Source organism: Hypomesus transpacificus, unplaced genomic scaffold (genome assembly GCF_021917145.1).
Source record: "Hypomesus transpacificus isolate Combined female unplaced genomic scaffold, fHypTra1 scaffold_27, whole genome shotgun sequence".
Classification (NCBI taxonomy): Eukaryota; Metazoa; Chordata; class Actinopteri; order Osmeriformes; family Osmeridae; genus Hypomesus; species Hypomesus transpacificus.
Window position 1 is genome coordinate 2,430,633 of NW_025813796.1, and position 27,769 is coordinate 2,458,401.

General features: G+C 41.8%; 4 protein-coding genes across 12 annotated transcripts; 2 read left to right on the forward strand and 2 right to left on the reverse strand.

Moving 5' to 3' along the window:
• The first annotated feature begins 4,428 nt into the window (after positions 1 to 4,428).
• On the forward strand, positions 4,429 to 6,071 carry ved (ventrally expressed dharma/bozozok antagonist). The gene is made up of 3 exons (XM_047014743.1): positions 4,429 to 4,450; positions 5,213 to 5,472; positions 5,709 to 6,071. Exons 1-3 carry the CDS (start codon positions 4,429 to 4,431, stop codon positions 6,069 to 6,071), a joined length of 645 nt encoding a protein of 214 aa, XP_046870699.1.
• A 542-nt stretch (positions 6,072 to 6,613) lies between these two features.
• Positions 6,614 to 8,762, reverse strand: LOC124463155 (histone H2A.V). Its single transcript, XM_047014920.1, has 5 exons — positions 8,656 to 8,762; positions 8,026 to 8,103; positions 7,547 to 7,660; positions 7,129 to 7,258; positions 6,614 to 7,000 (listed from the first exon to the last, which is right to left on the reverse strand). Exons 1-5 carry the CDS (start codon positions 8,656 to 8,658, stop codon positions 6,939 to 6,941), a joined length of 387 nt encoding a protein of 128 aa, XP_046870876.1. The 5' UTR covers positions 8,659 to 8,762; the 3' UTR covers positions 6,614 to 6,938.
• Positions 8,763 to 9,626: 864 nt separating this feature from the next.
• Positions 9,627 to 12,062, forward strand: purbb (purine-rich element binding protein Bb). The gene has a single exon (XM_047014919.1). It carries the CDS (start codon positions 9,674 to 9,676, stop codon positions 10,568 to 10,570), a length of 897 nt encoding a protein of 298 aa, XP_046870875.1. The 5' UTR covers positions 9,627 to 9,673; the 3' UTR covers positions 10,571 to 12,062.
• A 5,034-nt stretch (positions 12,063 to 17,096) lies between these two features.
• il1b (interleukin 1, beta) lies at positions 17,097 to 24,190 on the reverse strand. 9 transcript variants are annotated; one of them, XM_047014843.1, is made up of 7 exons: positions 24,180 to 24,190; positions 19,796 to 19,837; positions 19,413 to 19,437; positions 18,857 to 19,025; positions 18,538 to 18,723; positions 18,156 to 18,292; positions 17,097 to 17,939 (listed from the first exon to the last, which is right to left on the reverse strand). In XM_047014843.1, the coding sequence occupies exons 2-7, from the start codon at positions 19,831 to 19,833 to the stop codon at positions 17,727 to 17,729; spliced, it is 768 nt and encodes a 255-aa protein (XP_046870799.1). In that variant the 5' UTR covers positions 19,834 to 19,837; positions 24,180 to 24,190; the 3' UTR covers positions 17,097 to 17,726. The 9 variants fall into 9 exon arrangements, with proteins under 9 accessions (XP_046870799.1, XP_046870801.1, XP_046870796.1 ...); XM_047014845.1 differs by lacking the exon at positions 24,180 to 24,190 and adding an exon at positions 19,972 to 20,066 and having other exon boundaries at positions 19,419 to 19,437; XM_047014840.1 differs by lacking the exon at positions 24,180 to 24,190 and adding an exon at positions 19,972 to 20,066 and having other exon boundaries at positions 18,857 to 19,043; positions 19,419 to 19,437.
• Positions 24,191 to 27,769: the final 3,579 nt, after the last annotated feature.

Sequence of the window (27,769 nt, forward strand, 5' to 3'; positions counted from 1 at the left end):
CGGTGCACATGACGTTGTGTCCTTGGGCAAGGCACTTCACCCTACTTGTCTCGGGAAGAATGTCGCTCTGGATGAGAGCGTCTGCTAAATGACTACATGTAATGTAAATGTAAACATCCCATTGTCTGTAAAAAAGCTGAAGATAAAAAGAGGATGGCTTCTGCAAACTAATCCTAAACATACCTCAAAATCCACAATGGACTACCTCAAGAGGTGCAAGCCATGGCCCTCACAGTGCTCTGACCTAAACATCATCAAAAATCTGTGGCTAGACCTCAAAAGAGCAGTGCATGCAAAACGGCCGAAGAATCTCACAGAACTTGAAATCTTTTGTCAGGAAGAATTAGCAAATATCCCCCAAACAAGAATTGTAAGACTCTTAGCTGGCTACAAAACGCGTTTACAAGCTGTGATAAAGGGGGTGTTACTAAGTACTAAACTTTTTCTTTGGGCCCTTTCCTTTTTTGTTGTTTTGAAACTGTAAAAGAAACCAATCTTGCATTAAATATTAAAGAAATGTGTCATCTTCAACTTTATGCCTTTTGGAAATCAGGTCATCTTTGACTCACTTAGCTAATCACAGTAACATACATTTTTACCAGGGGTGCCAAAACGTCTGCATAAAACTGTACTCTCAGATAGGACTTCATAGACTTCCTGTGTGTGTGAGAGAGTTGACAGGCGTTTCCAGCACCTCTTCCTAACAGCCTCATTAACCTCTAAATGCCAGTTAAACTTCAAAGGCTGCGTTACTGCTCACACCTTAGGCTCCTCTATCACACATACAGATACACAAACACACACACGATGATCCTAGTCGAACAGGTAGGTACAAAATAGGGAACTTGAGAAAGCAAGTTCGAATTTAGGGTAATGTAAATGTGTTGTTAGAAAAAGAATGACAGTTGAGGGGATTAGTTCCCTTTCAAACACCTCATTCCCAGTGGCACATCACCTTTTCTGACACCATACGTGTGAAACAAAAGTTGGGTGGGTGGGACACAAAAGTAACATCCTTCTGAGGGGCAATTTAGGGGACCTTTGGTCCAGGTCCTCTGTGCTAATGTGTGTGTGCGTTCACCCATGTGTCATTCGCAGATTTATATGTGGATTATCCCGTACGCAACACACAGAAAATACAGAGATTGCATCTGTGTCGTGTGTGTGTGTGTGTGGGGAGAGGGGAGGGGGTGGGTGGAGGAGTACAGACTTGTAGTTTAAGGGGAGGGTTGGTCCCTGTCTTCCTTCTCCTCCCCATTTAATCATTGGAGTCGTAGTGCCTGCTTTTTCTACAAGACCAGTCCCACAGGCCTCATCAAAGCCCTAGGAGCTTTTGAAGGAGCTGATAGGAATCAACAGAACAAGGGCCCAACTAACTGACCAAGTTACAGACAGGGAGGGATACTGCTGGAGACAACAGAAGCAACCCAGGAGAATGATTATTGGCCTCCCCAATCCTCACTGATCTGCATAAGTGCATTTTTCGTCTTTAAAATACTCACACAGGCAAGTGATTGGTACATTTTGACAAACTGTGCAGCTCAACAGAATCTCTGTGCACTGTGATTCCACTGACCAGTGACTGAAACTAATCCAAGTTATTGTACTGTGTCAGTTCTTGTTTGTCCTTGGTGGTTGATGAAATCTCAGGATCTTATAGGATCACAACGAAACCCTGAAAGATTTTCAAGCCAATTAGAATGCCGAATAAAAAGTGTGTTTAGAGTTACACCCACAGTTATGTTCATTCCAGTAATCATAATTAATTAAACAGAGACAACTGTGTAGGGCCTACCTACAGTGTATGGGCATTAGGTCTTCCATATACCCCGCTGCCCCTGTCTGTGCCTGAAGAGTTTGAGGTGTGTTTTTGTCCATAACAGAGTAGCAAACAGGCCCATTAGAGATGAAAGGCTCTGTTTGCAGCCAATCAAAGATGAGCACAGCAGGGGCCCCTAACCCCACAGACATCAGCCTGGGACAGGGGCCGAGGGAGGTGGGGGGTGACACCATGTCTCCTTGGATCTTTCCCCTGCCCACGTGCAAATGAACACACATACACACAAACAGGACTGGTGTAAATGTGAAGTTTACACATGCATTAATCTGTTAATATGCATTAACGGATGTAAAGACCGACATTGAGTGCTGGTAATTTGGATAGAATGCAATAACATGTGTACTCAATGCAAAGCAAAGAAAGTGTGTGAGCTTTGTTGAAAGCAAAAACACTTTGTAAACAGACAAGATGTGCTAACAAGCAGTGTGGCTCACTGTCTTGACATGTAACTTGACATCTCCAATTCCAAACAAACAAATGTTGTCAGCCCCATTAAAGGACTTTCATTTAAGGTATAAAGACCAGAAATATGCTAAAGAAATGATGAAGGCCAACATTAACTTGTGGTAGAAGAAGACTGCAGAGGAACATTCCTAACATTTATTTCCTAAAGCAGTCCTCAAGCACCCATTCCCAATTTACACACAGTCTGACTGATTATAGTTCAAACTTCAAAGGATCCTGATCAGTTGTTTTCTCCTCCCAATCTATATCCCTATCTCTTTCTGTCTCTCTTTTCTCTCCCACAACTGGCTCCATATTGTAAAGTGGGCATCAGTCCATCCCCCGTCTGTCTCTTTCCATCTTCCATCCTGATACTGGATAGTGGGCTGGTTGTTGTGTTCTTTGATGTGGGCCTGTTGGGCCAGAGAGAGAGAGAGAGAGAGAAAAACAGACAGAGACAGAGAAAGAAAGAGAAGGAGAGCGAGAGAGGGCTAGAGGGTAGACAGGGTAGAGACAGGAGCCTGTCTTTACAGACCTCAGACAGACGGGGGTGTGAGAGACGGCACGGCCATCTACCATGCCACTGCAACACAGATGCCTTCAAACACCTGATTGCCCTGCATGCATACGTGTGTGTATGTGTGGTTATGTGTGTTTGGTTTATTGCTCTGTAGAGGAGGATGTAACAGTATATGACGCTAGTTATAGCCTACTTCCTCATTCTGCTCTGAGTTATCCCAAACATACACAGACAAATATGTAGGCCCACTGTTGTGCCATTGTCATGGGGTACAACAATTCACACACAATTCACCAAGTACAGTTTACACAAAACAATGTAAACTATTTGCTATACAACACAGTATGTATATATTTACAAAGTACAAATACACAATTTATCCACTCGAGCCTTCAAGTCGACAAAAAGAAAATTGAATCCTGTATTGAAACGTATAAAGGCATCATTCATTGGACCCCACTACAACATTCAGTTGATTGATACCTTTTTTACATTTTAATCAACGGGAGGCTGTAAGTTTAGAGAATGAGGGTCCAACGCCTATCGTCGATTCTGTCTCCTCTGTTTTAATCATTCAGAATTGTTATGCTTAACATGCTAAAATAGGGATCAGGGGATCAAGTCAATCGTTCTAATAGTGCGACAACGGGATAAATGGTAAGGGGATTCTGAATACCTTCGAAGCAGCCTATCTCCTCGTCTGTTTGTGGGAAGAGGGGAGGGGAGTGTGTAGTGTGATCCTACATTGTGTCCAAAGGAGTAATTGGCTCAATCACGAACTATCCCATTGATAAGATAATGAGAGAGCCTGGACCAGTGAATGGATGCGGGCATTGCGCTCACAATCTCTTCGACAGACGACTGTCTCCGTGCGCCACGGCGACCAGTATAGACCTGGTGCTAATAGGTCATTAAGCGAGACCGGATACTTCAAAGGCTCAAGGTACTTTGTTACAAAAACGCACACCCGCATAGGACATGAAACGTCTTTGGAGGCAGCAGCACTGTTGAAAACCTGAATTCTTAGGCAGGAAATTTAAGTGGGAACAATTTCACGTTGATCAGGCCGTTGGGTGTAAATTAATAAATGCAGATTTGTCTCTCCTAACTATAGGAAGTTCTCAACACACGCGCAGATTGACTGATTGACGAGGGGATCAACCATGAGGCATTATTGCATTACCTTAAACCAATCAATCTAGATAGTCATCCATTTCAGTGATCCTTTGCAAAAAAAAACTGCAAAAAGAGAAATATCTTTGAAAGCACAGTGATTAGATAGCATGTGATTGATCAGCATTTAGTTCAACATACCACAGTTCTTTGATTAAGGATGTGGCCAAAATGTTTCTAGTCTGAGATGAATATTTGGGGAAAGAATGTATGATTTAAGAGAGAAAACCTCTCTTTTAGTACATGAAGACATATACACACGTGCATCATGTATCTAGATGTGGAGGTTAGGTGAGGCCTGGAAGATGGGGAGGTGTGTGTGTTGGAAGGGGGGGAAACCTCTCCAGACTCACTGGAGCCAGCGGGTAATGGCCTCATTCAGTCCGAATGAGACGCCTTAATTACTGCAGTTGTGAAAACTCAAGGAGGGAGGGTGGAAGGGTGGGACAACATGCGCTTTGATCCTGGGCTGAGTGAGTTGTAAATTAGGAGGGATGCCCTGCATAAATACCGACCTAGCTTCAGTAGAGATCATTTCTTCCAAAGACACAGAGGCCGATTGAAACCACAGACGGATGTACCTAGCAGCACTGTACCTATTTAGCATCTCTGGAAACTTTGTTGGATCATTGATTGCACTCAAGAAACCCATTTTTTTTATTGACCTCCTTTGGACTTCATCACGTTTTGTGCAATGACCATGAAGGGACAATTTTCTATTGAGTGGCTGTCCCAGAGCAGCCAGGGTTTAGGCAGTCAACGTTTCTCTTCCTGCCTTGAGACTTGTAATGGACCCAGCGCCTCTGGGACACACTCAGAGAGCCTTCCCGGATTCTACTCTACTAGACCTCTGAATCAGAACCACCTGGAGGGAAAAGTCCCACATAACCTTCCAAGCCACCCTGAGTCTGAGAGAGAGACAAACCACCTGAGTCCTAATTTTCCTAACAACCAACAAGGTATAGGCTCTGTCACTACATCCTCACAGCTAATTGAAGTAATTTCCTACACCACAATATGTATAGTTGAGTCTTTGTTTTTTATCTCATGGAATTCCTCTTTGGTGATTGTTCCCAGAAATGTGTTGTTTTAATTCCAAATAGTAAGTGTTTTGAAACTTAAAGAGTTATAACAATTGTATTGCTTTCATTTTGTGTATGATTGTGCATTATTTGTGTGACGCTCGTTGTGATTTTTGACTGTTATCCAAACCAAACCCCCTCTCTTTTTCTCAGTGGCTGCTACAGGTTTCAGCAGTGGGACAGAGGAGGAGACCTCGGGGTATGAGAGTGAAGGGGGGCGCTCTCTCTCCCCCTCTGCCTCTCTCAACAGCATCTCCCCGTCCCCTTCCTCGCCCCCGTCGGGCCGGAGGCCGCGCACCGCCTTCACAACTGAGCAGATCAGAAGCCTGGAAAGAGCCTTTAAAAGGAACGCCTACCTGGGGACCCAGGACAAAGCTGAGCTCTGCAAAAAACTCAACCTATCAGACAAGCAGGTAGGCATCACATGACCCCCCTTTGAAATACAACCATCAATCACTGTGTTCTGATTTGTAGTTGATGATATGAGACTAATGCAGACACAGAAAGCTTGTATATTACAAATTGCCAGGCATGTCAGCAAACACAGAGGAATAAGGAATGCCATAAAATCATATGAAATTCTAGATGTTAATCAATTCATTACATCATTGAATGTGTTGTAAATTGTCTTGCTCTTTTTGCTCCCCAGATCCGTAACTGGTTTCAGAACCGGCGTATGAAACTGAAGAGGACTGTGCAGGATGCCTTGGCACATGCCTGCCAGGCTAAGGTGGCATCTCACCTGTTGCACTACTCCGAGCTACAGGCATTTTGCTCTGCCCCCTACCCCACCTACCACCCTCACCTTGTCCCAGACGGACCCACCACTGCCCCCTATCTCCAGCCCCACAGCATGCTCTACAACTCCTCTCCTGCTTCCCAGACTCTACCTGGTGTGTCTACCCTACCTATGGACTCTCTTTACCAGTATGCTACCCTTCCAGGACTCATGGTGCCCTCCAGTGCTTCGTCCCTGGTGGGAGCTCATCAGCCATATCTTCACCAATACTGAAATATAAGACATTTAATAAGTGCCTACATTTCATTGGTCCAGGGCTGCTCAATGTCACTAATCATTCTCCACCTCCCTTGCTGTTCAGAAAAGTTCTGAGCATTTCCTGGAAATCCTACACAACCATTGCTCTCAGCTAAACCCAATGTGTAAAATCAGTGCAAAACAGGTGGATTTAAAATGTGGTGCAAATACTTTGTTTAATCTGTGGTGGGTTGCCTGTGGTAGTGTGCAATAATTGTACAGATTTGTGCTATTTAAATGAAGAAAAAAAAGCTGGATGTCTACACAAATCTCTCATTGGTCTTTAAAATAAAATAATTTGTTATAAAGCAAAGTTGTTCCACCCAGACTTCTATTGAGTATTTAACATGCCAATAAATTTATTTTCTTAAAGTTTAGAAATAGTTGACTATTCTCAAAACAGAACTAAGCTAATACTCCATAATACCAAGTAGTGCTTTCCATTACCCTTTCAATATAAAAGCTATAATAAATGTAAGCCCTTCTCTGCTTCATCTGAACACAGAAATTGACACCAATCAATTTTTTTAAATTTATTTTTTAAAAAGATGAACATCTTTAGGTATAAAACACTCGGAACAAAGTCCACTTAACACAACTCCTCCCAAAATGACAAGAACTTCCAATTGCCGTTTGTTGGTATATGTACAAAATGTACACGTTACTTGTCATCGCAAAAACCCAAAACATTTACCCATTTGCAACAGTATAAATGAATGTATAAGTCAAGACACTACACATCTCCAGAAAATCCTAGAGCCATCAGAGAAAATTAACCAAAAACTGAAACGGCAAACAAAAACATGGCTGCCCATTCCTTCCTGATGGTTAAGGTCACTTCTTTTAAGCCGTTTTCTGCTGGCCCTTCTTTCCAATCAGAGACTTGTGGATGTGAGGGATCACACCTGCATGGAGGAGACAGAGGAATACATGTAAACGTATAGTCATAGACAAGAGAAATAATAATCCCAGGCACATTATCACACTGATGCCTTAAAAAAAAAAAGTACCAAGCAGGATATTGCCAACTCACCTCCGCCTGCGATGGTAGCCTTGATGAGGGAGTCCAACTCCTCATCCCCACGGATAGCCAACTGTAAATGACGTGGAGTGATGCGCTTCACCTTCAAGTCCTTGGAGGCATTCCCTGCCAACTCCAACACCTTAAGTAAACAGGGAAAATTACAACCTTTATTGCCATCATCTATAAATTGCCCTTTTGAAAACAAAAAAAACAAGTGCAATAGGCAGGTCTGAGGTAAGACCTGCACTGTGTCTTAAGTAACAAATGTAGCCCGTAATACATGTTCAGATAAGTAGCATAAAACACTACAACTACTACTACAACTGATTGGCAGCACCTAATCATGTCAGATTTCTGTGCTAACCCAATATTGATACAAGGAAGCACAGGCTTTCTGCTGGCAAGGAAATGAGCCAAGGAGACTTACCTCAGCGGTGAGGTACTCCAGGATGGCAGCACTGTAAACGGCAGCTGTGGCTCCTACTCTGCCATGGCTGGTTGTGCGAGTCTTCAAGTGCCTATGGATACGCCCCACTGGGAACTGCACAAAGAAAGTGGGGGGAAAAAACCTGACAATTAAGAGACTATGCCAATTAAGAGACTATGCCAATGAAAAATTGAAAGGCCAGGATTCAGAGATGTAAAAATAGTTTTATGTAAAAAGAGAGTTTCATATGTTAGTTTAATTATCGCATTGCTATGGCAGTCTGTTTTACCTAATCTGGCCCTTGGGTAGTTTAAGAAGGACAATCGTAGACAGGTATTTTAAAGCTGGTGCCCTCGTGGACACGGGTACTACATGTACGTGGGAAAGGTGTGCATGACTGTATGTGACAATAGCGTGTAGCCTGACACGGTGACCGTTAGTAATGCTAACTCTGCAAGCTATGAGTGAAATGCACTTACCTGGAGACCAGCCCTTTGAGAGCGAGAAACAGCCTTTGTCTTGGCTTTGCCGCTGTCCTTTCCAGCTTTGCCTCCTGCCTAAAGAGCAAATCCGGGGTAGGATGAAGACAAATATTATTAAAGAACGCAGAACAGCAGTGAAAACTGAAACATGAGAATAACAATTCACGCACAACGCGTACATTACACCAAAACCGCACGTGCAAGCTGTCATGACGCAAGCCTCTCCCGCCCGCTCGTTAAATTAGCCTGCTAACTTGCACTATGTAGCTAGCTAAAATCTAGAGTGCTGATTGAGTGCCGAAGTGCACAATGTGATACACAATGCTGCCATTCAGAGAACAAAACGCAGGTACTGGTGGCCTTTCAGACCTGAAATAATGTATGTTGCGCATTAAACTACCATTTCAGAGTCGAATAATTAGTTTCAACCACCATTGGCTAATCCGTAACGATAGCATGCAAACTGGCTAGCTAGCTAGCTAGATGGCGCCCTTTCGTAAGATTCTCAAAACATACGACTTTGCGTTCTTTTTCCGGATTGAAAGTATACAAATGCATTTCCATGTTTCTGTGTATTAAAGTGTTGAAATAATTTGTAAATCGATTTGAGAATGCAAATACGCTTACCATATCGCCTGAAGCTTTTCCTTGTGCTGCTAAGCGATATTTTTACGGAGAGAGAAATGCGAACAATAAAAGTCTGCTAGTTTGCAGGCCAATGAATGGGGCTACTTAACCAATAACGTGAACGAATGGTGCTTCTGGGGGTCTTGTCCACCAATTACAATGTTGTTTATTAAGTGTTTACCCATTCCTGTAACCTCATTGGACCATTTGTTAAAAGAAGTCTTGTCCGTGGAAATTATTTTGGAAGTCCTACGGTCGGATTTAAATGTGCAAATCCAACTATGATTGATATTATTGCACATTCTTCATATTGAACGGTTCATTCTTGAATAGTTATTCATCCGCCATGCATCAGCTGACATGCATCGACACTAATATACATAATTTGATATATTTCAACGAAGACCTCGACAACTGTTTTTGCCTTTGATTGTCAAATGAACACAGCCGTTGACTAAATACAATTTGTCTTAAAATGCACGTTCTTGCCTCACCCTTTTAGGGCATTAGAAGTTGGAAATGTGACACAATATGACTTATAAAAGACATATTTTTCTTCTCCAATAAATTGCCCTTCTCATAAAGTATAAAATCTCGTTTGGAATAGGCTTACCATGTTAAAAGTAAGTGTCTAAACTAAATGTCTCAAAATGTGTCAACTGTGTTTGTTGTGGTTATGGAAAATCACACTTGTCCTGTTTTGCCTCTAATGCCGTAGCAACGGCGTACAGCGTAATCGGCAACACCTTTTTAGTCACTTCATAGTAAAAAGTGTTGAGAATTTTAAGAGCAATTGATTGGGATGGGAGGTACTGGTGATACGGTGGATACGTACCATGGAGGCGTGATTGGCATGCATATGAGGCAATAAAAACACGAGTTGTGTGCAATGTTAATAATTGGCAGAGGAATGACCAATGGAATGTGTTAAAGGCGTGTCTCTGTCGTGTCTGGGAAGGGGGTGTGCACGCGGAGAGAAATACGCAGGAGAGGGAGAAGCTGGCTGGCGGTGCTGAAGATGGCGGATGGTGACAGTGGGAGCGAGCGCGGTGGCAGCAGTGGAGGGGGTGGTGGAAGCGGGTTCCAGCACTTTCAGAGGGAGCAGGAGACCCAGGAGTTGGCGTCCAAGCGACTTGACATCCAGAACAAGCGTTTCTATCTGGATGTTAAGCAGAACAACAAGGGCAGGTTCATCAAAATTGCCGAAGTCGGGGCCGGGGGCTCTAAAAGTCGCCTGACCCTTTCTATGTCAGTTGCAGCGGAGTTCCGTGACTACCTCGGGGATTTCATTGAGCACTACGCCCAACTTGGGCCTAGCAGCCCAGAGCAGATTGCCCAGTCCTCCGTAGGTGAGGACGGCGGGCCCAGGCGGGCCCTGAAGAGCGAGTTTCTGGTCCGCGAGAATCGTAAATACTACCTCGATCTGAAGGAGAACCAACGGGGGAGGTTCTTACGGATCAGACAAACCGTCAACCGAGGGCCAGGATTCGGGTTAGGGGGCCCAGGAGGCGGTATGCAGGCCGGCCAGACCATAGCCCTTCCGGCCCAAGGTTTAATAGAGTTTAGAGACGCCCTTGCCAAGCTCATAGATGATTATGGAGGCGACGATGAGGAATTGACCGGCGGAACCGCTGCCGGTGGCTACGGTGAGCTACCCGAGGGCACATCTATAATGGTGGACTCTAAACGGTTCTTTTTTGACGTCGGGTCCAACAAATACGGAGTGTTCCTGCGAGTCAGCGAGGTCAAGCCCAGCTACAGGAACTCTATTACCATCCCGTTCAAAGCCTGGGGAAAGTTTGGAGGGGCGTTCAGTCGCTACGCTGAGGAGATGAAAGAGATTCAGGAGAGACAGCGGGATAAAATGTACGAAAGGAGAGAGGAGTCCGAGGGAGAGGACGTGGATGACGACTGAGAAGCCTAGTTGAAACAGCTGATAGTACAGTTCAGTCGGATCTGCAATAGGATGTGTCGCAAATGACAGATTTAAGTGCATGACGAATCGAACTGTAATACTAAAATATTGTGGCGTAAGAAGTATATTTGACGGGAAACTATTGATGTATTAAAAACCCGAGGTTTGTGTTGGGTTGGATAGGGGGTGTGAGTTAGGCCTATAAAAAAGGTTGAAATCACGGGTTAGTGTATAAATGATGCCTTTCTCGTGAGTTTAAAAATAATGAATGATGTTTTGTAAAAAGAAATATCCTACTAAAACCAGCAACTTGGTTTTCATAACAGATTAAGAAGCCAATGAAATCTTTATAGTAATTGTTTAAAATATAGCTATATTTAAAGAGTAAGCAGTGACCCAGTTGATTTAGATATTTCCATTTCTCCATGTAAGGAGAGAACCAGCATCCATTGTATTCGTGTTCTAGTCCAGGTCTCCTTTGTGGGCAGTGTGTGGGATCCTCAATCACAAGTTAGTGAAAGTAATCTTCAAAGGAATGTATAGAATGGTGCTGTCATTTTGTGGAGATTTGATGCATTAACAAATGGTGAGCTATTTAACACTGGCTGTGCCAAAACAGCCTGAAGTTGCAGAAATGTTCCTGAAAGTCACAAAGGCAGACAGTTATCTGTATGTCTATCCAAGAGCCGCTGGTTGGAAACAACATTGAAGCCTTTTGCTAACATAGTTAGCTAGCGACACACCATTCTCAATTGAAAAAATAGCAATAGTTACAAATCTCCCTGCATTTAGCCTAATTTAAGCGATTGTAGGCACAGGATTCCGTTTGTGAGAAACATAGCAATGTGGCATTGAGTGTCGGGCGTAAAAACCCACCGACAAAAAGAAGAAAGGACATATCTGGTGTGTGCCCTGTGGAAGTCCACACAACAGGGACTGGTACTGGGATAGGACCTGGAACACACCACTGGAGTCTAAACATCTGGCTATTGTAAGTGACTGCAATGGCAAACACAGAGAAGCTCTAAATGGCCCTGCAGACCAAAATTGTGTGGACTGTAGCAGGTCAGTGATGAATTACTATCGGTCCCTCATCTATGGTCAGGGCTTGGAAGACCTATCTCTCTGTCACAACCCACAGCACCTCCAGCACACAGCTGAGAGCACTCTAAACTAGAGAACAGAACGCATGGATGGATGGTTTCTTTTTTATTTGAAAAAAGAGAACTATATTGAAAGATTATACTTATAACAGAGAAAGTACTGAACAAACCAGTAAAAAGTTATTTTTTAAATGTCAAAACAAAAATGTATATGAATTTCAAAACTATACATGTGTAACAGGCTTATTTCATAAAACAAAGCTGGGATGGGAATGAATTGTCCAGAGTAATGTTTTTTTTTTTTTTCATTTTCAGTTTCATTCATTGTTTATTTTTTCCCAGAGGGAAAGTATAATAACACTTCTGTGATTAAAAAGAATTTAAATGCACTTTGTGACTGTGTTCTTGACTTCCCCACCCATCACAGAATCAGCTTAGCATTCTTCATATTACTTCCTATTAGAATTCTAGTTAGTTGGCCTTTGTGAAGTTGTTAAATGAACAGACGTTCATTAAGGCATGAAAGGCGGAAACAACAGACCTTTGGAACATGACAACCGGAATGTGTGTGAAATGTTGAAGTTGACAACTTTGCTACATTTCTTTCAGTTCTAACCTTGCAAATAAAATGTGTCGTGAGAGAAAAAGGGAGACAACAGTTCCACCCCCCCTCACTCTTATTCGGTGTGACACGGCAGCTGTCTCGGTCATGTGTGTGCCGTTGTCTGTGCCACCATACAAAGGCACACTCAATTCCGTTGATAAAATAAATATCTGTGGAGCAATGCATATGGGCATGTCCAGTGTACTGCATTTCATCCTACCCGTCAGTGTCCTAGTAGGGCTTACTGCGCATGTGCACATCAATTTTGACACGCTGTAAAATCATCCTACTCGTATGACTGGTAGGACAATCTGATGAGGTATTTTGCACTGTAAAATCATACTACCAGGATTTTGATGCGGTAGGATGGATTTATTGTCATCAATAGTTAGTTTATAGCTATAATTTTGCGCTACAGTAGGAAAATCTGACAAGGTAAGACAAATCAACAGAACACAGGTCTTACACACAATTGAACACAATATGATTTAACCAAATGAGAGATGGTCTAACAGTCATTCCTGTTCAATGCCAAATTTACTCTCACTTTCCCCCTCCCCGCTTCTTCCCTAATGATGCAGGGAGATCTGAAAGGATTGGAATACAAACCTTTATAAGTCCTTTCACCAATCTTTACTCAACAATTGTCACCTTTTTCACCAACCCTTACATTACAAGTGTATATAGTTAGGGAGTGATTTGAATTTAGGAGAAATAAGAACTTATATACATCAAATATGTTACAGTACATTGCTTGTCTGGGATCAGATTACAATCTGTCTATATCAAGGAATTTGTTGTCTATCGTTGAAATCTAAATGTTCAGCTGGTCTTGAATTGGCTTTTTTGAGACCTTTGATCACTATGGACATGCAGTTGTGGGCTAACCTACATCCTTTTTCATCTCTTCACTCTTGTCGTAGTCAGTCATTCTCAGGGCTTACCAGGTAGGTTTATAGCCTACCCTTTCTCTCTGTGCTTCCTCCTACTGGTCACACCCCCTTCCCTGTAAATCTGGAGTCAGGGCAGCTGTTGGGGCACCCATGTGTGTGTGCGCGCACGCTTGTGTGTTTGTGCTGACAGGGCAAGCTGGCTATTTTAATGTGGGAGGCCTCGACATTCCTGGCTTAGGAGTCAGCTGTGTCATTAGATCCTTAAAGCCTGGAGACACTGAATGCTCATACTCACTCGTACACACTCAAACAAGGCCTTGATTGTGCTGGAGCCTTCTCGCAGGCAGTATATAAATGCAATTACAAACGGCAACACAACTGTAGAAATTGAGCTTTACTGAAAAGGATAGAGCACAGATACTCAATATGTTTTCATACGCAAGAGCTGAACACATACAACCCACACATACACAATATCAGGAACACTGTCACGCTTGGATTGTGGGTGTTTGTGAGCATGTGAGGGTGCTGTTGATGACTCAATGTGCGTGTGTGTCTCTAGGCAGGCAGTGAGGTAGGGTACGGGTTTGAGTCAGAGCCTGAGAGCCAACTGAAAGCGTGATGCAGCAAACCCAACTGCCCTTGTTCTTTCACACCCCCTCGTCCACCTAAACCCCTGTCCCTATAATTCTCTTCTAGCTCCCTCCCCTCTCATCTTGTCCTGTCAAACTGTTTATGGAAGTGGAGCAGATGTGCTAACAGGCGTTGTGAGTCTCTCGTTACTTTGCCAGTCTGTGCAAGTGTGTGTTTCTGTGTGTGTGTTTAAAAGAAAGGAAAATTATCATTGATTATGTCATGTTAATCAAAATGTATTATATTGGTTCTCTGTTAAATAGTCTTTTTTTATTACATAAGTCATGCAGGTTGAGCCAGTTGTCATTATTGTAGGCCTGCATGTACAGTTCTGCCAAAGGGGCGTTTGGTATGTTTACCTTAACATTTGTATTTTTTCTGTATTGCATTACCATAAACATAAATGAGACACCGACAACCGACCTAGGAGGCTAAATTCATAAGAACATTGTTCTTGTCGTATTCCCGTTTGCGGCTCGCTATCCATGCCTCAATAATCCGGAGGCTCAAGTGTCCTCTGCCCGTTGCAACTGGTTCGACACCGACAACCGACCGAGGAGAAGGTGTCGTCGAAGAAGTTACATACATCGTTCAGTGCCCATGATGCAGCCAGTAATCAAAATGGCGCGTAGTTGATTAACCTGCACCAAGACCAGGAATTTTTTTGTTGCGTGCACCAGAAAGGGAGAATCCCAGCTAACAAAATGACGTCCCTGGACGTCCCCTGAACGTCCTCGAAAGTTATCAGGACGTCGCAAGGGAACGTCTTGTACATTGTCGTCCCCATTACGTCTTTTTGTAGGGTTCCCTAAAGGTTATGGGGACGTCGCAGACAAATGTTCCCAGTCGCCCCTTGTTAGCTGGGAAGCTGTTAAGGTGAAATATTGATGTTTCTGCATTGATGCAGAATAAATGCATAGGATTTCAACAGTTGTGATAATCTGGTCCTCAAGCTTCATGTTGTCCGTTCAACACTACACAGAGTTTAACAAAATTCACTGATCTATAAAGTATCCACTTTATTGGTCAGCACTGCTCACCTGTCACCTGGTGTGGTAAAAGCAATACAAAAATAAGCTTCTAAATGACAGTATGTTATACTACTACTATTTTTTTTATTTTCTTGCAAATAGCCTACATTAGCCCGTAGCCTACTTTAAATGACATTCTGGATTATTGCCCTGTCTGCTATAGTTACAGATCTAATTGTACCTTGACTGCCCTGTGATTAAACAACCCCTGCGCTTGATTCACTCTCAGCTTCTATTCTTGTTACAGCAGTGCTGTAAAATAGTCTCGTATTTTCTGTATAGCATATTCTGTCGTAGGTTATGCCAGTTTGCTCTTAGTGGAGCTTAGCTCAACGCTGTGATATTTATGAAAGAAATCCATCTTCAAACATGGCGCCACTTTTAATCTTCTTTTCGAAGCGCTCATCCAAACAATTGCGAACAGCGGGACCGCATGTCCTCCTTGGGTCCTGATATGGACAACTGCGAAGTTTTAACTTTGCACAGTGCCCGGTTCTCGAGCTAATCGTTCGACCAAAATCAACCTAAAATCCTAATTTAAAATTTGCACAGACTACAAAAACACACACATACAGATTCCTTGCATTATAGATTTCATCCACCTCATGTACACAGCTGAATGTATACTATCTGACACCTCACTCAGGCAAAGAACCAATGAGAGCAATTTTCTGAACAATTCTACCAATAACATTCTGGCGAGGAATATGGCTTCCTGTTCTTCTGAACTAAATGTGGAAGACGGAAGAATAGAGACAATGATCTTAGATCTGGTTTATGTTTGGGGAGGTTGACCCTCAAGACATTTGAAAGAATAGAGACAATGATCTTAGATCTGGTTTATGTTTGGGGAGGTTGACCCTCAAGACATTTGAAAGCATTCCAGTGTATATCTGTTGATCTGCTGGATTTCTCATAGCACCTGTAGTGCCTTCAGTCTGTGCTGTCAAGTGGAAGTGCATGTATGTCCTTGTTGACCCCTCATCCCCTAACCCCCTCCAGTCCTCACAGACAATCTCGCTGCCCCTCCTTCTGCCCCCATAAGCATGAGATGTGTGTTTCTGAGTACACACGCGTGCAGTGAAGGTGGGGAGGCCTGAGAGCCACGTAATACCACACTGGGCTCCATGCCAGATCAAGCTGGGATTATTCCACTGGCTCCCAGCAGCCCACATCCAACATCACACTAAGATTGCTGAGATGCAAAACAATCATAACTGGTGTGACTGGGGGAGACATCGAAACAGATAGAAGCGGGGGACAGAGGAAAGTAGCAAAAATGAAAGTGACAAAAAAGTGGAAGAGGAAGGGATGGGAAGGGGGGTGGGATAAAGGCGACAGTTACATGACAGAGGGATTCTATGTTAGAGGTTGGAAGGAAAGGCGCAAGATGTAAGTGATAGCAAAGAAGAGAGGGAGAGAGAGAGGGAGAGAAGAGAGGTAGAGGAGAGGGAGGGAGAGGAGAGCGAGGAATCCTACGTTAGTGTGAGGAAGCCGTTGGTCCTGCTGTGATGCTGGTCTGCTTAGGCTATATATAGCTCCTGTTGCCATGTGCCCGGAATGTGAGCATGGCAGAGCAAAGAAACAGCCTGTGCATGTGTGCAGCTGTGTGAGTTTATGTGAGTGTGGAGATGAGTAGAGCGGAGGGGTAGGGGGATGGCTTCCTATTGTATGATTGAAAGATACAGCTGCGTAAATGGCGCATTCTGTGTGTAAATGTATGAGCATACTTTTGGAGATTTTTTGGGGGAAGGGGTGAGGGGGGGTGTATAACCTACCTGTGTCCTGTATTCATCCAAAACCATATCACCATTTAATCTATTAACTACTACAACACCCCATACATTATATAAAGGACAGCTACTGCACAAAACTCATAATCTCCACAAACAAGCAGCCACCAATCAAGTCAAGGACTGAGATATCACCATGCAAAGCAGTGTACAGTCAGCCAATGAAAGGTATCCTTCCTCATCCAAATCAACCATGGTAGGCCGGAGGTTTCTCTTTCCCGCCCCATTTGAAGTTCCAACATTCACAGTAAGGGTTCATATTTACCAGAGCCTGTGCTCCAGAGAATTACCCATCTCATTCAAATAGTGTGTCAGTGTAATCCAAGTTCACCATTGCAGAAATGTAAGTAATGTAAGTAATTTTTAGGGTGTTAGTGTACGGTTTAAGGTAAGACTTTTGCAGTGATATGATATTCATGTCAGTGTGGATAAGACAATAAAAATGACAGGGATTTATTTTTTTATTTTATTGTATGTAATAATATTGAGAACTATTTTGCATCAGATATATTATAACAGGAATTCATTGTAAATGTACTGTTTTGTGACCCATATTAAGCTCCATAGTTATCTTATCAATTTCAGTGTCCCTAATATGAAACATATACAGTTTTTCTCTGCAGATAAGGTCTAGGCTTTCTTCCTTCATTAAAAAACACACACAGATGTTATAAAGATCATCTGTAAAGCAATTCAATGATTGTATGTAAAAATATTGAGAACTATTTTCCACTAGCTATATTATTTTAGGAATTCATTGTGAATTGACTCTTTTGTGATCCATATTAAGCCACATACCCATGTTCTAAACAATGCAAACATTGTTGTCTACTATTGTATTAGCGTTTCTGAGGATTTCAGATTAGCAAAACAACATCACCTACTGGTTACCATGGTAAACTACATCAAACATTCAAACAGCATTTATTATCAATTTCATCTCTAACATGTTACGGCAACACATGGAGGTTTCAGTTTATGGAACATCAAAATGATCAGTTACACCTCAGAACCTCTCTTCTCTCACACTAGTTATATCCCAGGGAAAGTGTTGATGTGTATATGTGTTATACGTGTGTGTTTATGTGTATATGTGCATTTATTTCTCTTTAAACCTGGAGAAGTTGGTGGTGGTTTCTTTCTTACACATCTCCACTGGCTTGTGTTCGAACGATGAGCTCCGGATTAACCAGCCAGGAAACTTCACTGATTCAAAAGTTGTATTGTTAAAGTCAACAGTTCTCCTGAAGAAGAGGAAACGTGCCGTTTCGCCCTTGGCTTCAATGCTCATTAACTGCTCACAATTCACTTTCTGACAAGGAGAAAAAAGAAGACAAGAGAATGGCCATGTTGTTAATGGACTGCTTTTGACCAAACTTCTTTAAATAAAATTGAAGTTACAGTATGTGTGTATTTGTTAGTTATGCGTGTTGGTTCGAGAAAGAAAGGCAGGAAGTGAAAGCGAGAATGTGAGGGTAAGAGGAAGAAAGAGAGAGTGTACATGCGCAAGCTTTGGTGTGTGTCATACTTCCAGCTTTAGGATAGGAGGGTTAGAGTCATCTGGCCTGGTGCAGGAGACAATTTTGCTGCTGCCGGCAATCCATAGGCTAACTGCCTCACAATCTCGTGATTGGGGATTGACATACTTTTCCAGATTAAAAGTCACTGTAGGTAACAATGGATGAGAAAGATGGAGACAAAAGCAGAGATAAAGGGCCCTAGTTATGACATAGTTATAGAGAGTAGCTGACAAACACAGAGGCAATGTATATGCAGACAGTAATCTACAGAGAATCTACAGATCAAAATGTCAGAATGAATTCAATAAAAGCCACTGTTTGATAACAGAACCAAACTGATTTGTGTGGGATAGTCATAAATGTTAACAATACACTATCAAGATCCTGTACCTTTCTTGAAATCCATGTTTTCCTTCGGGTGGGTGGCCTGTAGCTGCAGTGCCTGGGAGTCCTTTCGCACCAAAATCCTCTGGTTACAGTCAAACAGACTACATTCTACGTTCTTACCACATTGCTTGAATGTCCCAGCAACACTCCCACAAAGTGAAGTGACCCCGAACTGACCACATGGTCTCTCTACACACACACACACACACACACACACACAGATAAAGAGGGCGAGTGACAGAATGTGTCTGAGAAAGAAATAGAGTCTATAACATTAGTTAGACTCTATTTAATAGAGTTTAATAGTTAATTAGTTGCCTACCATCTAACCGGTCCTCCAGGGCAAACTCTGGGCCACTGGGTTTGACTTTCATCTTGTAGAGCTTCAGCACCAAGTTAGCTACTTTATGAAACTTATCATGGCCGCTCTGGGCAACCACCTGTATTTTCATTTCACATACAGACGACTGCTCCTGCTCTGCTGGTTCATCCTGCACACAAACAGAGTACTACAAAACATGAACTTAATTTATCAGTCACACATTGCTCCTGTGTCAGTAACAACACATATCCTGTCAAGCCATAATGTCTTGAATTTTCAACATGAATATAATAGAAATGCCTGAAAGCCCATCCAATTATATCAATATTTTAGTATGTGTGTAACAGATGTGGTCATGCTCCGTCACAAGGTCTACGGGCCGATGTTCGCCACTCGCTGGGCTCGTACACGCCACCTTTGACTTGCCAAGTGCGACCACTACCAGCTACGCCAAAGAAAAGCTTGTTCTTTGTTGACGCGAGTGGCCTGTTATGTACTTAAGGAGTGATTTTGACCGATTCACACCTGTTACATGTGTATATACATTTTTTCCTACCGTCACCTTGTCACTGTCACTTCCGCTGTAGTCAGTAGCAGAGATACAACACACAGAAAGAAAGACAAATGGATTTAGAGTGGATCAAATCTGCTAAATGCACAATCAAAACATATGTAAGTATGCAAGTATAAGTATGAAAAAGATACAATTATAACATATGGCATACATTTTTACATGCATCAATATACACTTATGCCAGATATAGTTGTTCATATGACTAAGAGTGACACTGTCAATGTTTAACTAAAGGCTCTGGGGTCACAATAAAATGCATGTATCATTTACATCAACATTATAGATTTATGTGTATTTTACATACATATAACAAATGTGTCACACTCCAATAGTTTATTATACTGTCAAAATAAATAGAATCTTACCATGGCAGAGCATCCATCAAATCAAAATCGTCAAACATTTTTCTAAATAGAAATAGAAGGATAGACTTGCTTATATATAATATGACATTTCATTTTCAGTTAAAACTAACAATAGATAGAATTGTCTTTAACAAATATCCTTCAATCTATCTGCATTGGACACAACAATAACCTACTTTTGGTAAGATGTTCTCTTTGTGTGGTGTTCCTCTGATGTGTAATCATTGAATGATTCAAGCTGTACTCTGGGAAATTACTAAAATGTAGACTCAGAAGGAACTGCCCATGTAGTTTACCCAACCGGATGTATCGTCACATTTTCTGTACAATAGTGGAAATGAAAAAGGTCACATCGGCGCAGAGGGTTTACACCTTAAAAAGGCCAGTGGAAAAAGTGTACCTGGTTTCATCTGAAACTGAATCCAGGTCACAGTTTAATTCAGCATTTCATGCATACTGTTTTCGAGAAAGTTTGTGTCGAAGGCTGTTTTTACACCACAACCTAATTTGGTGGTCCACAGCTCAGTGTTAACCAAACACCTCTATCCTTTTCCTGTAGATGTTATCTCATAATACCTCATATGCAGCTGGGTGTGCCTAAATCTCCCCTATGCCACCGTATTCCTCTGCAGCTTGAACAATCTTTGTATGGCATGGGACTCCCCAAGTTAGATTTTTTCCTCCAACAGAAATATATATTAGTCTTCAAAGAGCAATATTTGTCTAGTTTATGTCTACCTTTAGCATAATTCTTGTAAAAAAAACATTGGATCTCTTCACTCTTTTTTTTGTCTAAATCAGGGCTTTCAACTGGTTTTGTCCCAGGGACCACCATTCTTACTAGGAAGTAATCCGCGACCCACTGATGTGTGTGTGTGTGCGTGCGTGCAGGAAGGAAGTTTTAACATTTGGTTTTCCAAAATGGTTGGTTTTCCTCAAACAAATCTAGATCTACTTAAAAACCTCAAGCAATATACATAGAATCTGAACAATTTAAATATGTGTATGTGAGATTCTGAAAACTAATAAAATATATATATACAAAATATATTTTTTTTTAAATCAATGGTGGACTGATCAACATAGGCGCTTATTGCGGACCTCTTGCAATGACGCCGCAGACCACCGGGGGGCCGCGGACTCCCGGTTGAAAATCCCCTGGTCTAAATTGATTCATATAATAACCAACAAATTTAAAAACAGCATACCATGTTTATGGTTGCACATGTAACAATTCAAATCTTTTGGTTCCAGGTTTTAAAGCTAGTGAGACATCCTGCAATTGTCTGTATTGTCTTTTTCAGGTCCTTTGATCTGTAGATTGCAGAACTATTCTTCAAATATCAGTACATCTGTACTTCCGACAACTTGATCAGCCACTTCTTAATCCTAACACCTGCTTCCTCCATGGAAGTGAGAAGTGTGCATCTATGGGTTATCAGTTCATTGTCTCATATTTCAGTAGTTGGCTAACAATGTGCTAGAACAGGTGCAGTGTGGGAAAAAAATATTTGATCCCCTTCTGATTTTGTTTGCCCACTGACAAATAAATTATCAGTCTATAATTTAAATGTTGCAAACCTGGTGGCCAACTACAAGAAACGTCTGACCTCTGTGACAGCTGGGAGCCAAATAACTTTCTGATTGAAAGAGGGTAAAATACTTTTTTCACTCATTAAAATGCCAATCACTTTATAACAGTTTTGACATGCATTCTTTTTTTTATTTTTTTTTTTTATTCTGTATTTCACTGTTCAAAAAATTATAGACTGATCATTTATTTGTCAGTGGGCAACGATACAAAATCAGCAGGCGATCAAATCATTTTTTCCCTCACTGTACATTGTTGTCACATAACCTACTAAACATTCTACACCTTTTTGACCATTGAAGAAAGACAATTTGTAAATGAATACGCTCCACAGTATTGAATTGATAGTTTTAAAAAAAGTATGTATTAAAGTAACTGTAAAACTAAGGGGTAAGGACCCATGAAGTTGGTGCATGTGTGCAAATGTTTATAACATGGTGTGTGCATTAGAGGAGTTAATGAGATGAAGGAAATGTAGCTGGAGATAGGCACAGGTAGTGGCCTTGAGCATGTGGTAGGTGAAGCTCAAAGAGCAATTTATAGAAAAGAAGTAGAATGCTGAGGTAAGAGATAAAGGCCGGCTCTGAGAGGAGCTGATGGGGGGGGGGGGGGGGGGGGGGGGGGGGGGGGGGGGGGGGCACACATGAGTTTTGTTTATGATTACCTATGTGTATTGAAGTAGTGGGCCTGTTCCTAGAAATTGCAGCAGCTTGCAAACGCTTGTATTAAAAGATCTTTCAGAAGAAACATGGGTCTATATGAAGTGTATTAGTCAAATTAACCCACATTCAACCCACATTGAACCTAGATGTCCCACAGAACCCTTGATCCAGAAATGTTGATACTTCACCACATGCTAAATTAACAATAAACTACATTTACATATATACTGGATAGTATTCCCGGGTTCAATTCCCACATGGTCACAGGGGGCATGTTCTCCCCAGGTCTGTTGATGCTCAGGTGGGCTATCTCCAAGCCCTTTCTGTGTGGAGCTTGTATGTTTCCCCAGGAAAGGTCCCAAAAATAAAAACACGCAGAATAGAAACGTTTACTCTCCTGCCCTGTCTCTGACCAAGACATGGGCATGGTCACTTGGACATGGTTCCCGTTAATACGGCTGCCCTTAGAGGAGGGATAGCAGGGATGGGTAAACGCTGAGATAGAATTGATTTGACGGACACGTGTGTGTTCTGGTGTCACCTCTACCTTCATGTGAATGTGTGGGTCAGACGGCTGAGCGGTTAGGGAGTCGGGCTATTAATCAGAAGATTGCCAGTTCGATTCCAGGCTGTGCCAAATGACGTTGTGTCCTTGGGCAAGGCGCTTCACGCTACTATAGCGTGAAATTAGTGCCAGGAGAGCGAGCTCATACAGCAGCATAAAGCTTGCAGCATAAAGCTTGCTACGGCGTGTGATATTTTCAATGTGCAAAAAATTTGAAGGTCTTGCATATAAATTAGACCTTGTCGGCTGAATCGATATTGCTCAATCAAGAACTCATCCGTGTGAAATAAAGGATCTTGGCGATCGAGTAGAACTCTATTGGTATGGAAAGCTAATCAAACTAGTTCCTTGGTCAACTGGGTCTCTCAAAAAGGGAACTGCCATGTTATTTTCCGGGGGTGTGGCAAGCTTATCCAGCTACACTTACGTTAGCTTGCTCTGGAGCAGGTTAGTGCTAATTGATATGTCATTATGGTGATTTATCAAAAGTTGCTTCCACGAACCAAAAAGAGGAGCGTTTTTTATCTTAGCCTGAAAATTAGCTCGCTAAACCGCTTAGCGAGCTACGACGAATACCACCCAGGATTGAACACCCAGTGGCGGAACCAGACTTTTATATATGGGCTACTTCAAGACAGAAAATGTGTGTGTAACCTTAGCCTGGCTACCCTGGCATCTAAGCAGTGTAAATTATTAATATGATTATTGATGAGAAATATAAATTAAAATTCACTTAAGCCTGATTTCTTCAGTGTGGCCTAGTATGGTCCACTAGGGTTACTTTAATTAAATTATACAGTTACTATGAATAGACTGTGTCGATACATCTGAATTGCAACTAATTTCTTCTTCTTACACACACTATAGTGTAGGATACTCACAAACTGGAGAGACTTTGGTCACTCTGTTTTCATGAATACACTGTATAATCTGGATCTAACCAGGTTAGATCCTTCTTTTACATAAAAACATAACTTTTAGTGTATACTCACACAAAAAATGCCACAGTCATCAAAACAAGAACATCAACAACCATCATTTTAAAGTGAGGCTTAATCGGGGAAAAAAACGTTTGTGTAGGCTTACATGTGTGGCCTACAAACACAGGCTAAACTTGGCATGTGACTGACTGACTAGTATGCTGCTCTGAGGTCTTGGGGTGGTGCAAGGACTGGGGTCTATTTCCAACTGATCCTGTTTGCTCAGCTTTTTGAAGAAGTCTGCTATCTCACCCTTTCTTTTAATGTTTGAAGTGAACACTAAGCAAAAATAACATGTAGGCTTACACATCCAATTACCCACATTTGAGCCCAATCTCAATCTTAAACATATTCCCATTGTTATCTTCAATCAACTACTAAACCATGGCTAGCCCCACTCTGAAATACGTATTTCGAACAGGCATTATACAATAGCAAACTATCTGACTTCAGCGTTAATCTTTTGTAACGTTAATAAATTGATAAGGCATCTCATCAAGGAATCTTAGCAGTTAAAATACAAAAATTGTGTAGCGACCCACACCGAAAGACGTGTGTTATGTTAGGCTGTTAGTTGGTTGTTTACCAGTAGTGTTCGCGGGATCCGACATGCCAATCAACCTGCTGTCTGCTAATCACGGGAATGCCCATAATGTTCGGATGCCGGGCATCCTGGTAGTTGGAGTAGGGGTTGGGCAGGGGGGTTGGAGCATTCGAAGTCAAGACCAGGTTTAGCGTCTGTTCTTTCTGTTACGTTTGGGTTTCACAAGAGACGGTTAATATTGTTTTGTGGGTTACCTTTCTTTTATTTAGCGTGGGCTAGGGCCAAACATCTGTTTGGCTTACTGTGCCTGTGCGAATAATAAACGTCAATTCGGGAACTTCATCTTATGCCTGGACGATTGTTCCTTTCTGACCTAGTCAAGTCATTACAAAAGATTTCAAATGACTAAATGATACTGTTGTTGTTTTAAAAGTGTGCTATATAAATGAAAATGAAAAAAACGAAATGGAATCAACTACACCACAGTGGGAACTACGCTGTTAGGCCTACTAAGGTAGTGTTAATTGCTAAACAAAAACAGAGACATTCTCTTATCAGAATCTGTTATGGAACCAAATTGCCAATATGCATCTTTTTCTATGGCTCTGCGGCCCAGCAACTCAACTTTCATAACATTTTGTTCAGGAAGCCTCAACCCCAATGCTAAACCTTAAAACGATAATTGTAATACTATGCTCTTGGTTTCCGTCGCTGGCGCTGTATCAGACGCTGGCGTAGTGATTTGTGACTGACTGGTGAACTGTGGAAATATCCTCATGGAAAAAATGCACTGCCAGATGTAAAAAAAAAAAAAAACGCTTCTTTTAACAAGATAAATTAAATGTCAATCAGCATCCAATTGCCAGGGATAGCGAATGACATTTTGGGGTGGCACTTGGGGTGGCCAGTCCGCTATCAGGGGGGTCCAGTGCCACCCCGGCCACCCCTTTGAACACCCCTGATCTACAGATTATTTTATCAGATTTTCCCTTGATGTGAGGTGTGTTTAGAGTGACCGAACTTGCTCGGAAGAAAATCGGAGCCGCTCAGAAATCATGATGTGTGGAGGGAACCCCCGAGGACTTGCTGTTACACAATTTATCCTACCCATCACATTGAACAGAGGCTCTGCCCTTACTATTTGTGCTCTCACACTGCCATCTAGTGGGCACATTAGCGAACGTAAATGTATACCTTTTTCTAAATGTGAATATGATCTCCCTCCACTGGCTACCCATAACGGCCCGCATCAGATTCAAGACCCTGGTACTGACCTTCCGAGCAGTCACACTTCCCGCCACCTACGGTCTTCTTCAGACAACCGCCTGGTGGCCCGCCGCTCAAGACCGCCCGGTCCCAACACAAGCTCTTGCCTGGCCCCCCAGTGGTGGAATCAACTCCCCACCTCCATCAGAGACACAGACTGTCTCTCCACCTTCAAGAGAAGGCTCAAGAAGCACTTGTTCCGGGAGTACAACGGTACTTAGGAATGGTACACTTGCACTTAGAGATTCATGTTGTGTAATTGTAATTTGCTTAACTACATGCTCTTATGGTTTCTTCCCTTTAGCACTTATTTTTGGTTGTTCACAATGTGTACTTCTGTTTTTGGCTACCTGCAATGCTTTGGGGCTATCTTGTTGTTATTATCAGTGACCTATGCACTTTGTAAAGCTCTCTCTTGGAAGTCGCTTTGGATAAAAGCGTCTGCTAAATGAATAAATGTAAATGTATGATATAGTATACGAACGTAATTATATTTTCAGTAGCTTACAAAATAGCCTATAGTTGTCAATGGCACTGCCAATTTATATTAGTCTATTTCTTAACCTTAATTCAATCAAGGTAGGTTGAGTATGGACAGGTTCTCTCTTGCAATGATCGTTATCTGGTTTCCCCTCACAAACAAATGCAGTGGAAGCACCCAATTTTAAACGTATACAGACGTTAAAAACGGCCGTGTAGCCTACAGATGTCAAAAATTGACGTCTGTACCCGAACGACAATTCAGACGTTTTGGTACAGTTGGCGTTCCATAGTAAATCTCCCACTCATAAATTTCTTCCTGACTTTTTTCTTTTCCAGATGAAGGGGTGGCCTAAGACTGAAATTGAGGTGTGTAGCTACTCTTTAAACCCTCCAATTTAGACCCCATTAGAATATTAGAACTGTCCCGCGGATCACTGAGTTTTTGCATTAATCTATTCTTTCCCTCCAATGTCAAACTTAAACAAGGTAACAACAAGTATGAATGACAAGTTTACATTAAAAAAGTTAAAATACCTGAATTTGAATAAAATATCAGATTTAGAAAACTGCATTGAAAGCAAGTCTTGTGTGGGTATGGTTTTAATAGCATAGCTATATGTATAGACTATAGGTATCGTACTCATAGCTCACCCAATCACAACGGTGAGAATCTAACGCACTCTATATCTGACTGACTATTCCACTATACAATCCCCGAGCTGAACGATTCCGAACAAAAACCAAGACAAACTGTTACATGAAATACGATGTATGAAAGAACCGTAATACGATGTATGAAAGAACCGTAATAAAGTATGATAAACTGACCCTTATTTATTAAAAGAGAAGTTTTTGCAGCGGTACATTCTCATAGTGAAGGAACCAAACATCAGGAACCAAACATCAGGAACCAAACATCAGGAACTAAACTTCAGAAAGTGGCAATATCAGTCCAGTTAATTCCCTCAGGAACAGTTAACCTACAAGTGGTTGATGTACCAATAACTGCCTTCCTAAATAGTGAAATTTTGCACTGTGGGCTATACAAACCAGGAAGAAATAGCAGCTGACTGTGTTTTCGTATCAATTCTAGTGCTGTAAGCTATCTGAAAACCGAGGTAAAAACTAAAAGTTTAAGACTACATCCTTGATTTATATTCTCTAAATGGAAGTATTAATACATGAATATACAGTTTCTAACTAATCAGAAAACTAAATTTCTCCCAATCAGTAAAAGTAGCACACGTGATAAATGATTACCTTTTTTACAATATACATTCTGTCATACAATACAATATAAATGAACTTAATACAACAGAACCAACAGTACAACATGGTTAAGCTTAAACCACTGGAAAATATTTACTCACTATCAGCATTGTTATTCAGATCTCTTAGTGTATGCCCTCAATTAAGCATATACGATTAACAAACATTACAATTCTTCCATAGGAAATCAGAAGACCTGAAAATGATGTTACATGCTGACCTCCATACACCTGTTTGGAGAAACGTCCATTAGCCTGCTGGAGAAGCTAGGAGGAACACCCCTATTTTGCTCCATTAAAACATTGCAAAAACTCCCAAAACGCTGGATAAGGTACTTTTCTAAACCAAGCGGTTTAAATTGTGGGTTTCCAGTCATGTTAAAATGGTTGGTAACACTGCAACCTGGGTTGTTTCCTGAAAGAGTCTGTTAGGACTGGAAGCACATTCACTCACTCATTCACAAATCACACAGGAATGATAATGTAACTCAGCCTACTTGAAAATCAAGGATGAGAGTTAACAAGGTGCTTTAGACATAAACTGCTTGTGCATGCACGCATGCGCACACATACACTCTCTCTCTCTTTCTCTATGGCAACCTTAGCTCTCCTTGG